The following is a 21,996-nucleotide window of genomic DNA, read 5'->3' on the forward strand; positions in this document are numbered from 1 at the left end:
TTATTCAGTTGGTTCACTATACATACCAGCTATACCTTTCCTGAAGTAACCTCTGGCACACGCAAAGTAAATCAAGACCAGTGTTTGGAGTTTATTAACAGTATTAACAAAAGGGGCAAGCCTATTTACAACCCTGTTCTTTGGCCTGAGAGTAGTTGTCCTTTTATGGGGGACACGTGAAATAAAAAGCGGACGAGGGAGAGCCTAACGCAAACCCTCATGTGCTCCCCGGCTCTTGATCGTACACTGCAGAGTTTGAGCATCCCTTCTGCATACAATGGCACAGGCGAGGTCACGGTCATGAGGCCTGGTTCACATAGTACCCGTATTCCCATAACTAGCAGAGTCTGGTGGGGATGTGCTGTTTTCCAGTCTGAACAACACCTTGTGTTTTGCTACTTTGCCAGCTTTGAATAAGGCTTTCAGCAGTGGGCTGGGTTTAGGTACATTTTGTGGCTGTACAAATTGATCCGTTTTCCAGCCCCGTTTTGGTTATGCTGGATTTCCTGAAGGAGGACACAACAGGGTTCGAGGTTCATGGCAGGTGAACATATCAAGCTCTCATTATCCAACTGTTTGATACCGTACAAGCAAATTTAAGAGGTGAGGCCAATCAGCAACATCAATTGGTTAACAACCAGTGAAAACTCATCACTGTATATAACAGGGTAAATAAATTCCCATTTACTATTTGTTTTTGTTGTTGTTGATGCAGGGCACTGATCTTCAAGTTGTTAAAAACCTCATAATGCAAGTAAAGACATCTGCATTCAAGTGATTTATGTCAAATCATGAAATGTCCACACAACGTAACAGACAGCTTCGTTACTCAAACGAAAAAATAGAAGTCATTTTGTGTCCCTGTGGAGACCTAGGGCAACTGCCTACTCTGTCTATAGCCTAGTGAAGAAGGGCCTATTCCACTGTTATGAATTGATTTTAATACAATTTAACCAATGCTATTCTGACATTTCAGATACCTTTGTAAGGTCCACTTGTGTGCATAAAACACAGGACACTGATCAATTCTACAGTAAATAGATAAATGCTGACGTCAGGGAGATATATATATATATATATATATATATATATATATATATATATATATATATATATATATATATATATATATATATATAAATATATATATATTTGAAAGATTTTACATTAGTCTCAACTATGTAAACTAAACTGAAGAACAAGCATCCAAAGTTTATATTAACCTTCAACCTTTTAACCACAAGGTGCCACTAAAGTACATGATTTTAAAACAGCGTTGTTCCAGAAAGATCCTTTTTAAAATGTATAAACTTTATTTATAAATGAAATCACTCTAGATGAGTGTAAATGGGACCAGCAGCAAGGCCCTGGAGTGAATCCCCCAAAACAGTAAAGGAATGCTATGCCAGTGAAGAGGAGAGATCAGACAAAAGATGAAGGCCAGATCCCAGTACCATTCCGATACTATGTCAAATTCTGGCGCCACATCAGACAACAGATGACTGAAGACCTACCTATTCAACCAATCCTCCTCACCTACTTAAATGTTTGAAAGGTTTGAGGTTGAGGGCAGTAAATTATAATTCTACACTCAGCTTACACATTCTTTCAGGAGCTAGGTGCTTCAAAACACACAGGCCCTTTGGATGGTATCTACTCTCCAAGAATCAGTTTTTAGTGTTCAGCATAAACCAGATAATATTGGTATCCTAATCATCATAACTCACATCACTGACCTCTGTAACAAACCTTACCTTTTATTAGTGCTCGTAATACAGTACTACACTGTATTAGTTTCAGTTCTTTAGCACAATTAAATAAACACTGGAAATCTGTATTTCAACTCATTAGTGACCTCATATTTTACAGAACCCTCCAAAAATGTGTATAGTATAAAATGTATCAGGTTTGAAAGATCCAGCTTATACCTACATTTTCTAATATGGGCATGATGCAGACTACAGAACCATGGCAGTTCAGTGGTCTATTAACAGTTACACTGCAATCACTATAATCTTACTACAAGATGACGATGATAATGATTATGATGATGCAATGAAATAATTTCGACCAGAAGGAATGTGTTTGCTTCAGAAAGATGTATTTGGTTCTACAAGTGAACAATTTTTCAGGCAGTGCATTATTGCCAGTAAAACAGCCCCCTCCCCCACCCCACGCCTAAATTTCTGCCTGATACGTCAATCTGACAGTCACAGCTTCCAGGTGACAGTATCATCAGGACATGATGCAATACTGAACTGGAAATAACCTTCTCTTTTTAGAAAAGGGCAGCATGTTTGAAATAATAAATAGTTGTTCTGTTAGAAAACTGTACACGGTTGTGGTAGTAGTAAAATACAGAACAGGTGACAAAAACGGGTGCTTTCAATTAGGTTTTTTAGAATCTTTAAAATGCAGTAAACCCCATATTCTGATTAAAATAGCTCATTTAAACCTCAGTAAAAAAAAATCCCCTGTTTGCAGGCACTAAAATCCATCTCTGTACAAAGGTTAAGAAAATAGAAGAATAAAAAATTCTTTCATTTGAAAACAACCTTTAGAATATATATATGTTCACATCCTTTTAAAAGATTCGAATTTCCTCTGGTGGCAAATCTGGAATCAATGAGACATGGGTAGCTGATAGCTGCCAGACTGCCACCTAAAATAACTCATAGCTCCAAAATCAACAAGTTACCAGGTTTTGGTGCAAAGCAAGTTCTAGCTCATAGATGTTTGGATGCTGATTACAGGGCGCGATGCTCTGCTCTCGCGCAGTCCTGATTGCATACTGTTCCTTTCAGCAATAAAAGTAGTTTCAGGATTTACAGTACGATGAAACAGCATAGACTGCAAACACAAAATCAGCAACTGTTAGAGAGAATCATACAGTTCAGAGACATTAGTTGGTCAATACAAATAAGAAAGCTAGAAAGTATAAACCAGTCTTTATCTAGATGCATAATCCTGTCCTTGATAAAGCATTGGCTGAGTGATCATATTTATCCCTGATCTGATAAAGGCTGGTCTAGGTAGCCTATTATTTCAGCTTTGGCAGCCATTTCATCTTTGGACAACTACTATTTTGGCATTTCATATCCAAAATGAGCATGGTGGCCAACGTTGTGGTAAATGTTTAGAAACACAGTATAAAACTATGGATTAACGTGAACTGAATTCGTGATGCGCTTGTGCTAACCTGGTGGCTACTTAACTTGGTCTGTAGCTTTTCAACATCTTATTTTTTTTAATCAGTGGATCTACGCAAGGCTCAGCAAGGTTGTCCGAGTGTTCCCCCAATGCTGGTGGGATGCAAGTTCCATGGAGTTATCCAACAGCTCATGGTACAGAGGACAGACCGCCTGTCTAGAATTTCCACGGCCAACAACTCCGTCGATCTCCAAGGCAACTTGGATATAACTGTGCAAGATGGAGAATATAAACATGCTCAGCTGGACTAAAGCTTCCTTATCCTTCGTTATTACAAAGTATTTCAGTAAATGAGAAAAGCTTCACAGCTTGCAGCGTAGCAATAATCCTTTGTAATGTCCACTGTTCCATCTACCTCTCTAACCTAGGGTCCATTCTGATAAAGCCATCCACCATTCCTGCCTTAGACACACAGACTCAGACTGGCTCAGTCTACTGGACCTTGGAAGATGAGTTTGGAGCATCCTTGTGTAAGACTGAGCTGGGTGGCACAGAATGGGCATGCAGCATGGAAAGCGTGTGTACCGTGCGGTAAGGGAATTTCTGACCAATAGCGGGCAGATTTCTCAGAGCACACATGGCCACAGGGCACAAAAGCGTGTGTTGGTGCGCCCGTGTCCACGTAGAAGGCCGCTTCACAGCCCAGCCACAACGGCACATAGGGCCCCACCGCCCTGCACATAGGGCACTCTCTCTGGGCGTTCGGCTCTCTTTCGGAGCGGTGGCCCCAGTCGTGGTAGCCGTGCACATGGCCGCAGGCCAAGTAGACCCACGGCTGCTTGTCCTCCTGTGAGGCGACGCTGGGCACTGCCCGGCTGCAGCGCTGCATGCTGGGAAAGGCCAGGGTGTTTAGGCCCACAGGGCACTGGGGACGGGCCGCATTCAACTCCTGCCGCAGGGCCTCCAGGTGCTTCTGTGTAGGGGTGTGGAAGAGACCCTCAGCGGTGCGCCATAGCAGTGTGGCTCCACACAGGTCAACCAGGGAGCCGTCCTGCAGTACATTGCTCTCACTGTCCACCTGTTCGGCAAAAACAAGCCACAGATTAGCATATAGAAGCTCACGGTCTTACCAAGAAACTGACTAAAACATTGAATAACATTTATTACTGTTATTCAACTAACTCAGCTCATTTCAGCTCCCTGGATTTCAGTTAGAAAATCTATAGCACAAAGTTTACACCAGCATTTTTTATTTTTTTATTTTTATTTATTTATTTATTTTTTGCTCTCATGCTGGACCAGAATTCTGCTTTTATTATTAGTGACGAGTAAAGATAGCCATGCTGTACAATCATTGAAAACTCAGTGAGAGACATGCAGACATTGTGCAAAAATCACTTTTGACCTCCAGAGGGTAGTAGAGACCAAAAAACCCTCACATGTGCTTCAAGCTCCAAACAGGTGATCACATCTGCAGAACGTCCTTTTGTACAGCATGCTTATTCTTGACATCTGGGGCTTTAGTAAAAAATAAAGCCATTGTAACTGTCTAATGTGTCAAGTTAGAGGCTCCCAGTTTAGTGCTTTCTGGGTCCATGTTTTAAAACATAAGCAGAGACACCACAATGCTGTCTAATGTCCATCTTCTTCATAAGAGTTCCAGCCATGACCTTTTAACATATCTATTTTGTAAATACATGTACAGTTTTATGACTACTTTAAGTCATTTATTGTTGAGCAGTGTACCTAAATCAGTATACTAGATTTAAAACCATGGCAGTGACATAATCTCGCCAGACATTAAAAGACAAAAGCCCTTCTTGGTTGCTCTGCTGCCACCCTGTCCCTACCACAAGGGAATAATTATTCTCATAGTTCTTACAAATGATAATACCATAATACCAAACTAAATTATGTCTTGCATTTATCTTAAAAGCATATCTTTTTTTGTTTTGTTTTTAAATTGGTGCTCAGCAAAAGTTCATTGCGATCTGAAGCCCCTCCATCATCATTTTTAGAGCTATGGGATTTGTGACCACGCATAATGTGTACTTCATTTTTGTACTGTTTATGTATTTGTACTCTCATCCAACTGTCGTGGACACAATAGGTGCACATTATGCATGATGATGTGTGGCATGTTTTGAGTTGGTTCCTGGTTTCGGGGTGGAGGCTTGTTTAGATAACACACACGTCCAAATGTTTGTGGACACCCCTTCTCATGAATTCAGTTTTCAGCTGCTTTAAGCTGCACACATTGCTGACATTTACACACACACACACACACACACACACACACACACACACACACACACACACACACACACACACACACACACACACACAGAGAGAGAGAGAGCTTGTCTAGTCCCTGTAGAGAAGCACTGGCAAAAGAATAGGGCTCTCTGGAGCAGATAACTGGAGCTGAAATAAATATCAGAAGTCTTCAAGTGTTCAACCTGATGTTTTTGGCCTTCTGAGACCTTTGTCTTCGCCAGAGAACATTCAAATGATAACTGTCAAATGCAATAAATTTAAAACTCAACCTTAACATGTAGGTTTACAAAACTATTCAATAATTATAAATACTTGTGTCTAATAAAAACAATAAAAATCTGTTACTACAAGCTAATAGAGCATATCAGCACCTTCTTTGCAGAACACAAATGTTTGCCACCATTCACCCAGGCAGGTCGTGACTGCATGGAAGAGACCCACTGGTATAATCAAGCACGTCAGCTAGCATAATATAAGCTAACAGGCATAGCTGCATTCCTAATTGGCTTGCAGAAACAGATGCGTCTCGGTGGAAAGAAATCAACCATTGCTCTAGTGCGCTTCCTGGGGTTTGGGTTTTTAGGACAGACAGCTAAGGCTGACTGTTAAAGCAAAGGCAGAAGGAACAGCCTTTCACCATTCGCAATGCTGTCAGCGGCTCGCCTGTCCAAAGAATGCCTGCCTACAATTCAAACAGTGGTGGGTTAAGAAACAGACATCCGTGTTTGTAGTGACCATTCTTAGCCAGAGGACTATGAACTCTTGTGTTCTAGCCACACCTCTAAGTCCAAAAGCCCCAAGGCATGGCATAGCTGGCGCCAGCGATGTATGGTTGTTTTCAGAGCAAGAGAGTCAATTAGTCACCTTGCACTGAGCACGGATAGGAAAGGTATGTGGCTCAATCATCAAGTGACAGTTTTATTGCGTATATACATGGTGTAGTCCATCTAAGTAAACAACTTCAGGAAAGATATGAAAGTAGCCACAGAAGAATAACCAAGAAATATCACTAGTTCACAATTAATACTTGTGCAAAAACTGCAATCTGTCTAGCAATACAATTTCTACAATTCTGTACTTTTAATTAATTTAAATCTTAGATTAAATAATCTAGAAGAGCTGCAACTGATGAAAGAACATTTTTTTATGATCATGTTTTTAATACTTCATTGACTAAGCTAGTTGATTTGTAATTGATAAAACAAGAGACTGAATAATTATCTTTAGCCGTTTTCACATACGAACTCAAACATGTCGTGTACAGCTGGAAATTTTCTGCGTCGGACGCATTCTCACTACAGGAAATGTTCTGCGTGGTTTAGGCAAGGGGCGGTGCCTATATAGCTTGAGTAGAAGGCACGACAGGATGCAAAATGTATGCTGCAGAAATAGCAGTGTTTTGTTTACAGCACATCAAAGATAGCAAACACAGCTACTTTTGTTCATTTATAATAATGATATAAACACACTCACTATGAATTCTCCAGAGATTCACCTGACCTGCTCTATTCACACACTGGCTCATTCGGCCATTACCCAAACTGTATATTATGGGGCAGGCAGGACAAAACCCAGATAATGTCTGGTACAACTGATCCAAACATTCCAAAATGTTTTGGGTTACCATGCATGTCTGAAAGAGGCTTCAGACTAGTTGAAATCAACATCCGAGAAAAAACGACTCTTAAAGTTCAGATAATGATGGACTTTATAATGTTTGTAATGTCATTAAAGTTTAAATGATACTACACTTAGTATTACTATGGACAACAACTTTGATATTGCAGTGATGTAGACCCTACATAACATAATAGGGTTGAGGTTCAGCAGTGAAACAACTAATAAATAGAAATAAAAGAACACTATTGACGCCAGTTAGCCTGGCAGAAACTAGCAGAAAGGTAGAACGACTTAAAAAATGCAAAGGATACTAAAAGGAATCTAATTGTTTTTCAGGTAAAATTGCTCTGTAAATCATGGCAGATCCACGACAGATAGACGGAGGGAACACTGTGGCAGCACTAACCAATTTGCCTCGTGTTTGTGCAGAACGAGTCTCTCTCAGCGTATACACGTCTCCACACACAGAGATCTCCCTCCAAACACCGGGTTTGGACTCTTCTGTGAACCCACCCCGCGGGTGCATCACCAGCACACCATTGGTCGTCAGTCCATCCATTTGGCCATCTGGATTCTTCCATTTGGCAGCCTTCTCCTGAGGATAGGTGAACATAGTAAGTGACTATACATGTACACAAACGCCTTCACACCTTCACGACTCCAGCGACTAATTCTGTAGGTGCCTGCACATGCCTATATTTACTAGGTTATTGTAGAAGTTTCCACTGAATCAGCAGAAGACGATACTTCCCTAGTCAGGACATTATGTATATATAGACAGACGCTGCCTCAAATGCCAGTTATAAAAGTAGTAGAGGTTTTGTGTAAACATGCGTTAAGCCAGGGGTGCACTCATGTAGGAGCATGCACTTACCCCTAGAAAGATGTTCTTGGAGGAGTCGAAGCCTGCAGCATAGATGCGAGCAGTATATGGAGGGTTGCGTTCACACACCACTCGACAGGCAAAGCGTGAGATCGTGCTCTGAGTGATGAGAGCGTCCTCGCTGTCTCCACCCCCTGACACAGTGTCCGTCACCACAAAGTCAATGGGGTTCTCCGTCGATCGGCCAATCTACAAACACAGCAGAAACTGCACATTGGCGCACTAGCAAATTGGCCAAAAGCGACTAAAATAGGAAAGCAAAAATAACAGTTATTAATTAAGGAAAAATAGGAGCAGTATGTGGCTGGATAAAACTGAATTTACCAAGACAAAAAAAAGGGTTTATTATCCCACACTTCTGTACAAAATGAGTGTATATAGCCCTATTCGGATGGGAATAGATTTGCATGGGGGAGTTGGAGTAATGCAGTTTCACTACAGGACATGGGTAAAACTTATGACCGATTCAAATGGGATAAAAAATCTCTGCCTCCATGACAGAGATGGGAGCAGGGACTCACAATCACCTCTAAAACAATGTGATGATAACAAATCTTATAACCCAATTAGTAATAATGGAAAACATGTAGCTGCTTATTTTCAAACTAAAAATGACACGTGTGTAGGCTATAGGCTACGTTACACAGTTGCACGGAGCATTGTGTCTATAAGGAGTGCTTTGGCTCATCTTCTGGATTTAACCGAGGTCTGGAACAACTGGAACAACCCAAGATATCTTTGCCGTTCACACCAAAACTAAATGCCTCCTCGAGTGCCTTCTTTTTTGAGAGTGACTGTGAAAACTCCTTTCCCACCGGCTGTAACAGAATATTTACATGCCGGAGAACACAGGATTATCATAAACTGATGTTATTTTTGCGGCTTATATTACAGAAGGTAAAATGAATCCTTACTGATGTGGCGCATTTACTGAGAAACTCAAATTAGATCACATTGTCCCACCTCCCCATATAAAACTAATCCTATACGAAAAGGCCTCAGGTCCAGCATGCAGAGTGTGAAGGTAAAAATGTACAAATGAATGTAGTTCAGTTAGCACTTTTCTGCTCTAGATGGTTTGATATTGTTATTTAATTATTTAATTTAAAACAAAAAACACAAAAAGAAAGGGGACCCGCATCCTTAACCAATGGCTTTTACGTGCTGGCAAAGAAATCTGAGCACGAAAGGAAATGTAGGAAAAACAGCTACACAAGCAACTAGATAGAACAGCCTAGTTTTACTGCATTTTCTCCTCTGAAATACTGATTCATCCTGCTTTAGCTCTTCCATTTTCCTTGTTTTTAATGAGCACGGCTGAAAACGTGCCTTAACTGTATTTTGTGCCTAAAACAAAATTAAGTAACATGAAGGCAAAAAAGTACCCAGATCATTTGCACATTTTATATAAAACCACACAAACAGCAGCAACAGAAAAATTCCTGAATGCATCTAAAAGCAGCATGGCCTTCATTTCACAAGTGAGAGGACAAGCCCTTCTTGGACCAATTCCATTATATTTGTGTTCTGTCTCCAAGTCTTGTAAGAGTATGCACATTAAAGGAAGGGCAGGCCTCTACAAAACTGACCTTTAAGTGGCCTTTACAGGGTGTCGGTTAGCCCTTAATATGGCTTTGGCATAAACATAATAATAGTGCTCTGAACCTACCAGAATATAAAAGGCAGTCTTCTTAACTCTTTCAGGAGTGGAGGTCAGACGCTTTTAGAAATCAGAGATTTGAGACATGGCTTTAAAAAAGCTGACCCGTACACACTTCCTTGAATACTATTTAAAAATAAGTGGGTAAGAAGGGAGACAACCACTAAAATAAACTAAACTGAGTCTCCAGCTCTAGTTCCTTTTTAGAGAGTCGCTGTTTGTTCTCTGTGGCTTACTATGGGTTCCTGTTTTGCTTTTCATTTCTGTCCATTTGTTGCCATTTCTCTGGCCCATTTTGCCTACATATGTGTGCATGGTCTCAAGTGTGCACACACACACGCGCTTCCTCATGCCTGCGCATGCGTCTTTAGCAGTAACTGGTTTCTCATGGGAGTGCTGGAATAGCTGTCTCCTATCACAGATTCAGATTAGCTGTGACGTCGATCAGGCCTCAGAGTGCACAGCACGTGTGTGCCTGATTGAGGAGGAAGGCAGAGGGAAAGAGGGAGAAAGACAGAGCTGGAGAAAGAGCCAGCAGAGACATAACAGCAGTGACAGCTCTAATATACATACACTAAACAAAATAATTGGGTATGGTACACCAAATGAACAACAGTATTGGGACACCTGCTAATTCATTGTTTCTTCCAAAGTCATGGATCTTTATCCTGCTATTGTTGGACCAACTGTCTCTATTGTCCAGAGAAGGCTTTCTACTACATCCTTAAACATTGCTGTAAGGATTTGATTGCATTCAGCAACAAGACTGTTTGTGAGGTCAGGATGTTGGATGGTCACCACTACACCTCATGCCCAATTTCCCAACGCTTTTCAAAAGTATTGGATAGAGAACAGTTCCAGAGAACACAGTTCCCCTGCTTCTCAGCTCAATGCTATGGGGCTTTTTACCTGTCTAGCACATGCCTGACGTTAGAGACATTTACGTTAGAGCCAACAGGTTCGTGTAAATCTGCACCAGAGATTAATTTTCTATTGGCTGTACTTCTCTACAGGGACTAGACAACCTCTGTGTGTGCATCTGCACATCCATGTCAGCAATGGGTGCAACTTAAAGTATCTGAATGCATTTATTAGAAGGGGTGTCCACAAACATTTGTGCATATAGTGTATGCATTGCGCAGATCTACTACAGAGATAATAGAATACAGAGATATGTGTGTGTGTGTTGTAGTTTTGTGTTTTACCATACCTGGAACATGTCGGTGTCTTTATCATGGCTGTACTCCACAACCACAGTCTGGTTTCTGGACAGAGTGTAGGAGATACTGTGCTGGCCCTTACAGTTTACAGCCTGCAACAACACAACAACAGAGATCTTGGTTATCATGTGTATCAAAACACAGTAAAACCACATTCTGAGCAAAAACCATCAGAAACATCACAGAGCAAAATTAATCTGCTTTAATCACATGAAACAAGCAAACAGATCTACCACAGGGAAGCACGTTATATTTAATCTTACATCATAACACCATGTTTACTCTGCTTTACTGAGTGTGAAAAACAACTTCTGCTTCACACTTTCCTTTTTGTTCTATAGTAACAGCAGCTCTCAAGACCAGACCGTTTTCATAACATGTCCAGAAATGAAATAATACCAACAGAGACCTGATTATTATGATATCATGGTACCCATTAATTCTGCTTTTACATTATGATGCAAAACTATTATTATTTTATTTGATATTTTTAGGAGGAATCAATAGCCTATCTGTTCCAAGCAGGATTTGAAGTATACCATGTGCAATACATATAAGATGTTAAGAAGGTCACACAGAAGAGCAGTGCATTGACCTTATTCAAAATAAGGCTGCCTCATGACTCACACAGTTGTAATGCTGCTGTTTTTATTAGAGACCTATTATGGCTTGAGTCAGGGTTACGCTGGTGGGGTACAATGCAGGGGGGGTCAAACAATTTAATTAGCTGCAGCAAACAGCCTTTAACTTTACATTTAGCACAGAAAAAACTTCTTCCATAGAGCTGGATCACATGAAGGAATTTTTCACAGAATTTTACCACCTTCCACCCCACAACCAACATCTCAGTATTCTGCGATTTCTAAATTACCCACATCTCAATCACATGTTCTCAAAGGGGAGTGAAAACTGGGCCATGTGAACAGTGGAAAGAACAGCTAGGCAGAGAAGAATAATGGGTTGGTGTACATGCAGATGATTTCTAATGTAGCCCATGCACGGAGTGTGTGTGTGTGTAAAAGGTAAGTCAAATAAGATTTGCTTTGCCAACAACATCCTTCTTGACACAGTGCATCAGTCACCAGAGCAGTACAGAGGTCAAGAGCAGGGCAATGTAGCTGTTCATGACATTTGGCAATGGTGGAGCTGGCTTGGTGGTTGGGCTGGACAATAATGACGATATTTATAATCATTGCGAGAAATTACGTCATTAAAATATGTTACAAAAAACTTCTTCAAAATGAGGAAGACATTATTTACAACTGTATCTTTTTTTTCCCTTTTTGTAATGCAATATGGGACACACACACAAACGGTTTGAAATACGTGGTTAAGTACCGAGAGGTAGAAAAGTAGTAGTCATGTAAACAGAATAAAATTTGCATAGTGTCATAAGATAATGTCCTTGTTTTTGCTATGTGTGTGTGTGTGTGTGTGTTTTAATTCAGCCAAGTCTGTTTTTCTGAGAATTTGAGTTCTGTCTCAAAAGTCTTCAGAATGGGTTAGATGATTCCACCAGTTGGATTTTTTTTTTCACCCGCATTTAGTCTCTGAATGCATGTATCCATAAGAGATCCACCACTACAATTTAAACACTCTCTGAACTGGGAATAAGAAATAATCACACAAATATGGGAATTGTAGCCCGACACAGACACCCTGGTACATATCTGCTGATGCGTTAACATTTACAAAATGTACAAATTGTGACTAAAGCCATCTAACATGAAACAGCACAGTTTCCTAGCGTCATCTTAACATTCAGCTCCTCCAGAGTCCAATAAATACCTCATTCAACACATATCATTGTGCATCCCTAGTTACCAATGGCTGGGAGTGTGATGTGAAAATACCAGAGTGCAGTTAAATCGATAGCCCATGATCTGTATCAGCACTTAAGGATAAAGGTAAGTGTTAGCGACTGAAAACGAGCAACATTCCAGTTAAATCATGGAGGAGCACTCCTTTACTTTCAGCTCCACAGGGGGTCCACCATCCCCCATCCCATCCCTAACTTACAGTGGGAGACAAAAGCAGCAAAAAAGACTAGAGACAATAGGCCCCGAGGCCCACTGTGCAAAGCACTGCCCTGTTATACTGCATCTGTGAGCAGTCTGTACCCTTTAACAATTAAGGTCTATGAGGAAAATGGTGAGGAGATGCTGTGGGGGTCACAGTGAGCTGTAGTTTTACAGCCCGCTGCCACTGAAAACAGCCATCAATACCACAAAGCTCACAATGCAACACTGACAAAGAAACATTACTCGCTGAAAAACCTCCACAGACATCTATGAACAATCACGCATTGTTCTACAAAGAGTTCTGTGACATTTTGTGACCCAACTGCCTGAATACAAGCCCAGTTGCCACAGTTCAGAGCAACACTGAGTAATCAGAATGGCTATTCTTTGTAACACTTTAACATCACAATAATGCAGCCACAGCGTGTCAACTGCTAGGCAGCAGCTATGCATCCTTTAACCCCTTCAGAACCGGTGCCTTCGAGCAGAGAAAGTCAGGACACACAGTGTTGCAGAGCCTGAGAGCAGTATGATTCACAGATGACAGTGTGTGCAGAGCTATTTTCAGGCGCTCTAACTCAGCATGACAGAGGAATGCAGAGTGACCAACAGCAACAAAACACACCCCATTTCCCCCAAAAAACTGGGAAGAACGAACGCCAGGGAATTTCACCAAGAATGGAAAACAAGGCTTGTTTTGTGGAAGTTGACATATCCTACTTTTTAATATTTGGTTCCTTTTCATCACTAAAATATCTGATATACAACCTATACCACGTTTTTTTATAAGAATGTATGAATATAACCCTGCAAGTAGGTTTAAAACAATGCCAGTGGGCTTGAGGTGAAACATGGAAGTATGCAACATGAAAACGAAGTGGCAAAATTCCATGGCTATTCTGAGCCTGTTTAAGACATGGCCAAGAGAAGGTTTTGGCTCGTTGGCGATATTCTAAACAAGCACAATGAACAATCAGCCACTTCTTGCAGACCTTTGGTCTCTAAGGAGGTGGTGTAGCTTTCCCTAACAGAGCTTATCAAAGAAAAAAAAAAAGAGAAAAAAGGTCAAATCACCTGAAACTATCAGTAGTGCATTTAGAAAGTAATGTAACACTTTTTCAGGAGGTGGGAAAAGTAACGCGAGTCGCAGAGAGACAATTTACTTTCTCTGGCGTTTTAAAAGGGTTTTCCATTCATTGAACAGTCAAATGCACTGATGAGCCACTTGTCATCAGGGACCATCTTCTTGGACAGACCACACTGACAGTTCGCAGCTAGACTTTAGCCACTAACAGGGCATAGGCCATCAGAGGGGGAGTTGCTAAACATTCAAAGACTAAAGGTTATAGACATTTACTTCAGCTGGTACAAAAAACAACAACAACATAAGACTGTATGGAAGAGGAGCTGATCTTAATACCATTTGCATGCTATTCAAAGTTAAGCCACAGAGGCCCCCGCCCAAATCCCTCAAGCACATCTTCACAACGATGGAATTTCCCAAAACAACTCCTAAAACAACTTGTTTAGCGCCAGAGAAGGCGAAAGCCTCCAAGGTCTCTCCACCTGTCGACCAGCGGAACAGTCCACAGGTTCCAGCATCCTGTGGGTAATGAAACTTCCACAGATTCCACAGCTAGCAATCCAAACTTTGCCTTTATGGTGACGACGCCATAGGTAAAGGCAACCTTTTAATGAGTTAGGAAAGACTCAGTAAGACTATTACAGATACCGTTGTTACTCTTCCACTGACCAAGAAGTAAATTCTCTAAATGAAGGTCCTGTTTTGTGGTTACCTTGCTGGACTGGGGGTTGTTGAGGATGTGTACGGTGCTGGGTTTGACACCGTTGGCCTTGGCTCGCTTGTACAGGGCAAAGCGGCTCCTCCGTCGCCCTCTATCACCATTGGGGAGTGATCCATTGTACCTGTGTATGAAAGGAGGGGTGAAAGGGTGAGTTTATATAATAAACAATGATTAATTGTTAGGGCTTAATGGATTAAACAGGAGAAAAAAAATGTTGCAGTGTGTTCTGTATCACTAAGCATGGTCAGCAACTCACTAGTACCTAATAGTTGAAACTAAAAAGCCGTATTACTGGGGGGTGGGGAGCAGCGTAGGTTGTGTAAGTAGCACTGACTGTTCTACATTTACGTGGCTTCCGTACCATCTCTTCCTGCGTGAATTTAAAACCAAACAAGATCAAATGCAGTTCAGTTCATCCTTTCCCTACGCTACCATTTGCTTAGCTAGCTTGGCTACAGATCCACAAGTATTGACGATAAGTGAAAGGCGATGGCTTTTATCCCGTTTGGACTCTTAGCTAGGCTAAACACTGCAGCACAGTCCACAGTCCAGCTAACCCCGGCTCAAATCACACACATTTAGAGGATAAAGCACAGTGAAGGGTCTTAAGGGTGTTTTTGACAGTTTTCAGGTCTCTCTTTAGATCAAACTCGCCAAACACGTCACTAGACCTGCAACTACAGTGGGACCGTTTTCCCCCCCCACCCCCACCCGTTTTCAGAGTAATCAAGCAAACCTGATACACACTCTGGAGTCAGCTGTGTATTTGAAGCAAGAGACCCATTATATTAATACTGATCGTTGCCATTCAAATAAGTTTTCAAAGTAAAAGAAGCAGAAGCAGTTTAGCGTTAATCACAGAAGATTTCATGTAAATCCATTTGACTAATTATGCATGCTTACACACTTTAGAAACATGTTGGTTGGATTGGATGGTTTCGCTTAATCTAGTATAAAGAATTGTGTCAAGACCTTCAGATTAGGTTTTTAAACTATACGCATGACAATAAAATATACACCAATCAGTTAGATCATTAAATTAATAACTGAGTATCTAGGTACAATAGCACCTGTCAAAGAGTATACATGCATCTGTACCTGTAAAGTCATGCCAAAATACTCACCAGATTAGTCTGGATTACAAAAATGACAAGTGACAAAAATGACTAACTGAAAAAATAAAAAAAAGGCTTTCAAACCCTGTGCTGTGGAAGTTCACACAAAATATCGGAAGGACCCTTTGAGAACACAACTGGTTTACAATTGGCCTCTACAGATCCAATACTAAACAGTTCCCCAGGGTATTAAAAACAGTTTCTGGCTAAAAGAGCCCTTGTCCAGACTGTGAATTGTCCAATAAGAATGGTCCAACAAGATTGGACCATTCTAAGGAAAAGGCTACAAGACAATATCTAAATGTCTTGATATCCCAGCGAGCACTGCTGAATCAATTTTGAGAAAATAGATCATACCACCAATGCAAGAAGGTGGTCTGTGGGGGAAGTCACAAAGGCAAACATTGACTCTGAAGGAGATACACGGGTGAGTGACACTGCAGTGAAGGCCCACCAAAATGCAACTGCTCTGTATGGGAGAGTAGTTTAAAAAAAAGAAGCTATTGCTGAAGAACACACATTGAAGCACATGTGGAGTTGGCCAAAACATTTTGTGGTTAGATGGGACATTGCTTATTCCCCAACAAACACTATTCCTTACAGTAAAGTATGGGGGTGGTAGCATCATTTTGTGATAATGCTTTTTGCCATCTTGTTAAAGTCAAGGGTCAGATAGATTGGGCAAACCCATCCTGAACAACCCCGGACAGGAAAAATGAAGGGGGGGGGGGTCCACTTTTAAAAGCAAAGGTTATACAAGGTTCTGTCTTAAGGGGGTTCAAATCTGCATTATGAGTATACGGTCATTACAGCTAGGGTCATCTGTAATCCAGACAAATCTGATGCCTTAAGGGGGTTGAATATGTTTGACTCTGCATGTGGTCAAGGATAAATGTTATTCAGGAGCAGCGCTTGTGTCCACCATGTACAACTGATGTCAAACTCGGCTGAGTCAGGGTGTAACATTTTTCAAAACTGCTGTAGGGTTGATCTTTGTGGTTGTGGCTTGTGGAATTTCTTGGGCTGAAGCTTTTTATCTACAGTGCTCAAATCTGAGAATCGAAAGATGCAGGGTAAGAGGAGTACGAGCCAGAGTAATGAATGGAAATGAAATCTCCATGGTATCCTCCCTCACAGAAGAGCTCAGCTGTAACTAGCTAATTGTAATCTCTTTCCCTTTTGACCTTAGGGCAGACAGGCTGGTGGAGTTATCCTCCGATACAGTGCGGAAGAGATTAGATACACCTGTCCTCAAGTCAGGGGCCTCTCGAACAGACCCATCCGCAGTTCTCGCCACAAATCACGAAGCAAAAACTGCATTACAAGGGAGGAATTTCACAAGTTTGTTAAAATAATCCAGAGGGATTACAGCAGCCATATGGCGGAATTCCTCATCTGCCATCAACTTGACTGAAGCGCCTTGAAACAAAATATAGAGGCACCAGAGACTAGAGATTTCTGAAACTAAAACACAGGAATTTTAATGTAAAAGCATGTTTAAGCATGTAATTGAACCAAGAATAAACATGAAACTGCAACTAAAAAGAATAAAAATTCAATTGACATGCCTATTGATGAAGGAGAAAGGCCTATATGCTGGCACATACACAAGTCCACAGTCCCAAACAACATAGGTTACTTGTAAGTTTCTATTCCTAGAATTAACTGAATGACATGTCTTAACATTAACACTGACATTATAGCCCTTTTATGCAAGTTAACAGTTCCCTGGGGTCTTTTAATTATCTACCAATATTAATATCCTGATATTATCATGCGTCCCTTATGGTTGCCTGTTGAGATTCATGAGTCTTCATACTAACTCCATTGCATGACCTTGTTAAGTGTTCTTTGGGAATCAGCATGTCTCAATGAAATGCCTAGAACATGCTTTTGTCAAAACACCACAACAATCAAGCGAAACAGAAACTGCCACAGATTCACAAGAAATGTGATTATTCACCACACTTTCACAACAGGAACCAAGAAGGAAAAAGCAACTACAGCTCCATTCTTCTACTGGCACTCACTGAAGCCAACAAGCGCAGTATGTCAAGCCTAGCTAAAGCTATTGAGTTCATAAAACTCAACAAAATCAAGCAGAACTGTGTATGGGTACGGGTACTGTGTATAGGTACATGTAATCCTTTAAGGGGCCATAACTGAACATTACAGCACAACACAGAAAGATTTAGAAAATATACAGGACAAACGATGCTTTAACATTTTAACAGGACCTTCTTTTTGAGTATCTATATTCACTCTTCTACTCCATAACATGACTGCTTTAATGTAATGTAAAACACATTTCCAAGGATGTATTACTAATGACATGACTAAAAAGACATGTTGTGGCTTCTACTATTCTAGCGGATGTTAGATAGATGTTAACTACCCTAGCTCTACCTGATGGTAGCTGGGTTTAGAAAAACTGAAGAAAACATGTTGGCACATCATCCATTAAAGAGAAAATACCTTGTAATGCTGAAATGAACCAAATGTTCCAAACACCAACATTGTTTGTGTTGCTTTAACACTCATACCATCACCAAAAAGAAAGGCTGCATGCACGTTACTTTTGTGATCATCCAACACCCTGATCTTACTAATGCTCTAGTCACTGAATGCAATCAAATCCTCAACAATGCTGGAAAGCCTTCCCTGGACAATAGAGACAGTTACTCCAACAAAAGCAGCATGAATGTTTGTTTTTTTTAATGAACAGGCATCCCAATACATTTATTGTGCATATTGTCCATATAGTGGATCTCTTTATAGGGGGGAAAAAAGGTCCTAATTCTGACAGACAAATGTCGCAAGCAAATTTTCACAGATGCATCAGCATTGCCATAGGGAAATCATTCATAAATAAATTTAGTATATAATTAGTAGTAATCTGTTTTTCAATGTAACACTAGTACAAACCATTTTCTGAAGATAATTCATATTAAAAATGTATTTATTCAGTATTTTAAATAGTTTTCTAATCTCTAAAAGAAGACTGGCATTGGGTGAAAAATAGCCAGATGTGGTTTTACATGCCCATCTTAGAACAATACAGGCTGTTTTCCCTTTTATGGTGGACACCTTCCTTTTAAAATTTGATGAGCTCGGCTCTGATTGGCTGGTTTACAGTGAGGTGCTGCGTTAGGGCACAAAGAATTAACATATCTATGGCAATGCTGGCATTGTGGCTAAACAATTTTTTTTGTCATTACTCCTGCCAACACAAGTCTTCGGGCTAGCCGAATGGCCTCATCTGAAATGCTGCTAGTCTAGGGTAAGCGTTTAGCCTAGCACAGACACCCACTCGCTTCCTGAGCTTTCACATCTTCGCGCACCACTTATGATGTCCCTTTCTCAGCTACTAGCATCAAGCAAAGTTGGCGATCACAAGGCCTGGTTCACGTAACTAATTCATGTTCTCAAGAAGCGGCTGTGTGTTACCACGCTGCCATCTCGGACAAGGGCAGGAACGCTGGTTTGTTGATTTTTGGGAGTGTACATAAATAAACCAACACTGTTATGGAAATTGGTTTGTTTTACAGCTCTGTTTTGGTTATGCTGGATTTGCAGTGAGGTACAATTAAGCGATGACCATATAATCTCTTATATCTACATATTTCTATTTACGAACCCTAAATTTGTATCTTCTTTTAGAATGATTGGACAGTCAAGCATTGCACTGCTACTTGTACGACGTGTAAGATCAACAAACTCTGATCTGATTTGAACAACATACCCGGAGCAGTAGAATTAAGCAATTTCAACGAGGCCATGTGCGTGACCATTCCAGGAAAGAGCAGGACACATGACACTGAAAACTGGGCACTGTCAATGACTCAATGGCTGAGAGACATCCTTCTTCCTCAGTTTCACTCCCAAAGATCAGTCACTGGAAATAAAACTCCCATGCCAGAGGTGTCTTCAGTAAGAGGCCAGCAGGGTCACACAAAGCCCCATCAATAAGCCCAGTCAGGCCAGTTAGGACAATGAACAGAGACAGCGGGACTGTGGAGACACAGTGCCTGTGCACAGATCAATAATACGCTCTTTCAGCCGTGGTCTCTCCCCCGAGTGTGCCAGCGGGCAGTGCCAGGCAGGACAGCAAAGGCATGGTACTGTTGTTAAACCTGAAACTGGGCAAAGAGATGTGCAACAGCACACTGGATCACAAACAATAATACCTTGTGAGGACTTCCTGAGGTTCACTCATCACCAGCTAAGCATGGTCTAATGTTGGCCAATCGCTGAGTGAAACCACTTGCATTCTTTGGAAATGTAAACGTTGTAATCTCACACGGATAATAAAGTGTGATCATCTCTAAAGCAGCAACCTCATTCTCAGTAGCCCCCCGAGAAGAGAAATGAAATATAAACAAGGCAAGAACAGCCACAAACGCAGGCTTAGAAAAATGTGGGAAGCATCAGTGTCCCTCTTCAATGAACTTTGAGGATCTCCTTCAGTGGCACTGGGCTCGCTTAAAGGCGCTCCACTGTGCAGCCTTGGTCTAGTTATCAAATCAAGCTGATTTACGACGGAGCTGAGAGAAAGACCCCATGTAAAAGGGGCCAGCGAACTGGCTCAGTCACTGTGGGGGAAGAGGGGGGTAATACACCTATTTCCGAATTCCTTCAGAGCCCTAAATCTCTCTGGAACTTCCTGAGCTAGTGACGAGCGGAGCCTAGCTCGGTGAAATTACTGCAACACAGTAAACTGAGCCGAGCCGCCAAAGCAGAGACCTCGAGATAGCAAGCTACCTCCAAGCGCGAGGGTTTGGGTTCGGCTAAATTTGGTAAACGTGATTACTGGCGTTAAGTAATTAACGGCGTGCGTTTAGCTGCTATAATTAGGACCGTGCAATGCGAGCTATCTCCAAATAATCAGTCCTGTAGCACGGCAGACTAAAGAGTCCGGCCTAAGTTTGGCTATTGCCTGGTGTATACGCGAAGGGACATCGCACGTGTTTCATTTGTTGAGTAACGTGAGCGCGTGAATCGCGAGAGATTGGGGGGGGGGTCCGCTCGCACTCCCGAGTACCGACCGTGTAAACAAGCACTTTCCGTGTGGAGAATTATTAGTAGGTTTTAGTACGAGGGGAAACAATCAGACAGCCGAATGGGTTCATATTGATCATCGCACAGCGTGAGCTCGAATCGGATAGCCCAATCGGCTAACTTCAGTTTTCATTAAAAAAAAAAGCCCATTTGGAGGAAAAATCTAACATTATTCAGCTACTGTTTCAAACTCACCCCAGAACCACCAGCTCCCCGTACTTTACAGGCTCTTTCGTGGGTGCACAGTGCTCCTCCTGGCCCGGTGAAAACATGAGGCTGTTAACTTCACTACTCGAGCGCGTCTCAGGATGCAGTGGTCGAGCCAGTCCAGTGAAAAAAGATCACAGGAAAAATACTTCAAAGGACGCGACTAACAGCCATTTTCCGCCTCGTCCCCGCTCCCTCTCAAGCCCCTCTCCTTCTTCAAAATAAATAGGATGGATTCAGGTATCAGATACAAGGTGAAAAGTCAAGACTGTGCCTTTGCGAAACATTTCACAGTCACGAAAAACGCCTAACTTCGTGCTTTCGCCGTTCTCTCTGCCAAGTGGAAAAACATTACACGGTAGGGGGTGGAACATACCACCCACTTACGCCTACTTTATACGGGGGGGAGGCCGGATTACAACCTTTACACACATTAAAATCTGTCTTTCCGTTTTTTAACATTTCATACGCTATAATATTATAATCATGTACGTAAACCTCAGAATTAAGTACCTGTTTGCCAAGATTATTCCCAGGGAAATAACTTGGAGGTGAAAGTACAGTCTCCCCCTTGAGTGGAGCAGCCCTGGGCCGCCACGGTCTGAGGCGGCACCTTCAATTATGTAAACAAAGAGTAACAGTTGAAAATATTTAAAGGGATACTCACACTGATGGCTGGGCTTAATCAAGCTGGATAAGCTCTCCACCCCGATGGGTTTAGTTTGTTAGAGTGGAAATGTAGTTGGAAATTTGGAATTTCTTTTAGCTGAAACTAGTTTTTTGGACGTTGCCGGTCTGTATCGAGCAGCGCTGAATGTGAGAGTGCTTTTAAGAGGGGAATTCTGCTGCTTCACGTCTTTAAACAGGAAGCTGTAGACCTAATGTTTGGAAAGAATTTATAACAGCAGGTCAGCATTTCTGAGAAAACAGGCAGACTTTCAGACACCGTTTTGCTGGAATGTTAAGAAACCGCTTAACTG

General features: G+C 41.5%; 1 protein-coding gene across 1 annotated transcript; it reads right to left on the reverse strand.

Annotated features, from left to right (window-relative positions):
- Nucleotides 1-1,281: 1,281 nt before the first annotated feature.
- Nucleotides 1,282-21,337, reverse strand: peli2 (pellino E3 ubiquitin protein ligase family member 2). The gene is made up of 6 exons (XM_072690426.1): nucleotides 21,005-21,337; nucleotides 14,628-14,757; nucleotides 10,801-10,902; nucleotides 7,922-8,119; nucleotides 7,454-7,642; nucleotides 1,282-4,228 (listed from the first exon to the last, which is right to left on the reverse strand). The coding sequence occupies exons 1-6, from the start codon at nucleotides 21,079-21,081 to the stop codon at nucleotides 3,638-3,640; spliced, it is 1,287 nt and encodes a 428-aa protein (XP_072546527.1). The 5' UTR covers nucleotides 21,082-21,337; the 3' UTR covers nucleotides 1,282-3,637.
- Nucleotides 21,338-21,996: the final 659 nt, after the last annotated feature.

This window comes from Salminus brasiliensis, chromosome 10 (genome assembly GCF_030463535.1).
Source record: "Salminus brasiliensis chromosome 10, fSalBra1.hap2, whole genome shotgun sequence".
Taxonomy (NCBI): Eukaryota; Metazoa; Chordata; class Actinopteri; order Characiformes; family Bryconidae; genus Salminus; species Salminus brasiliensis.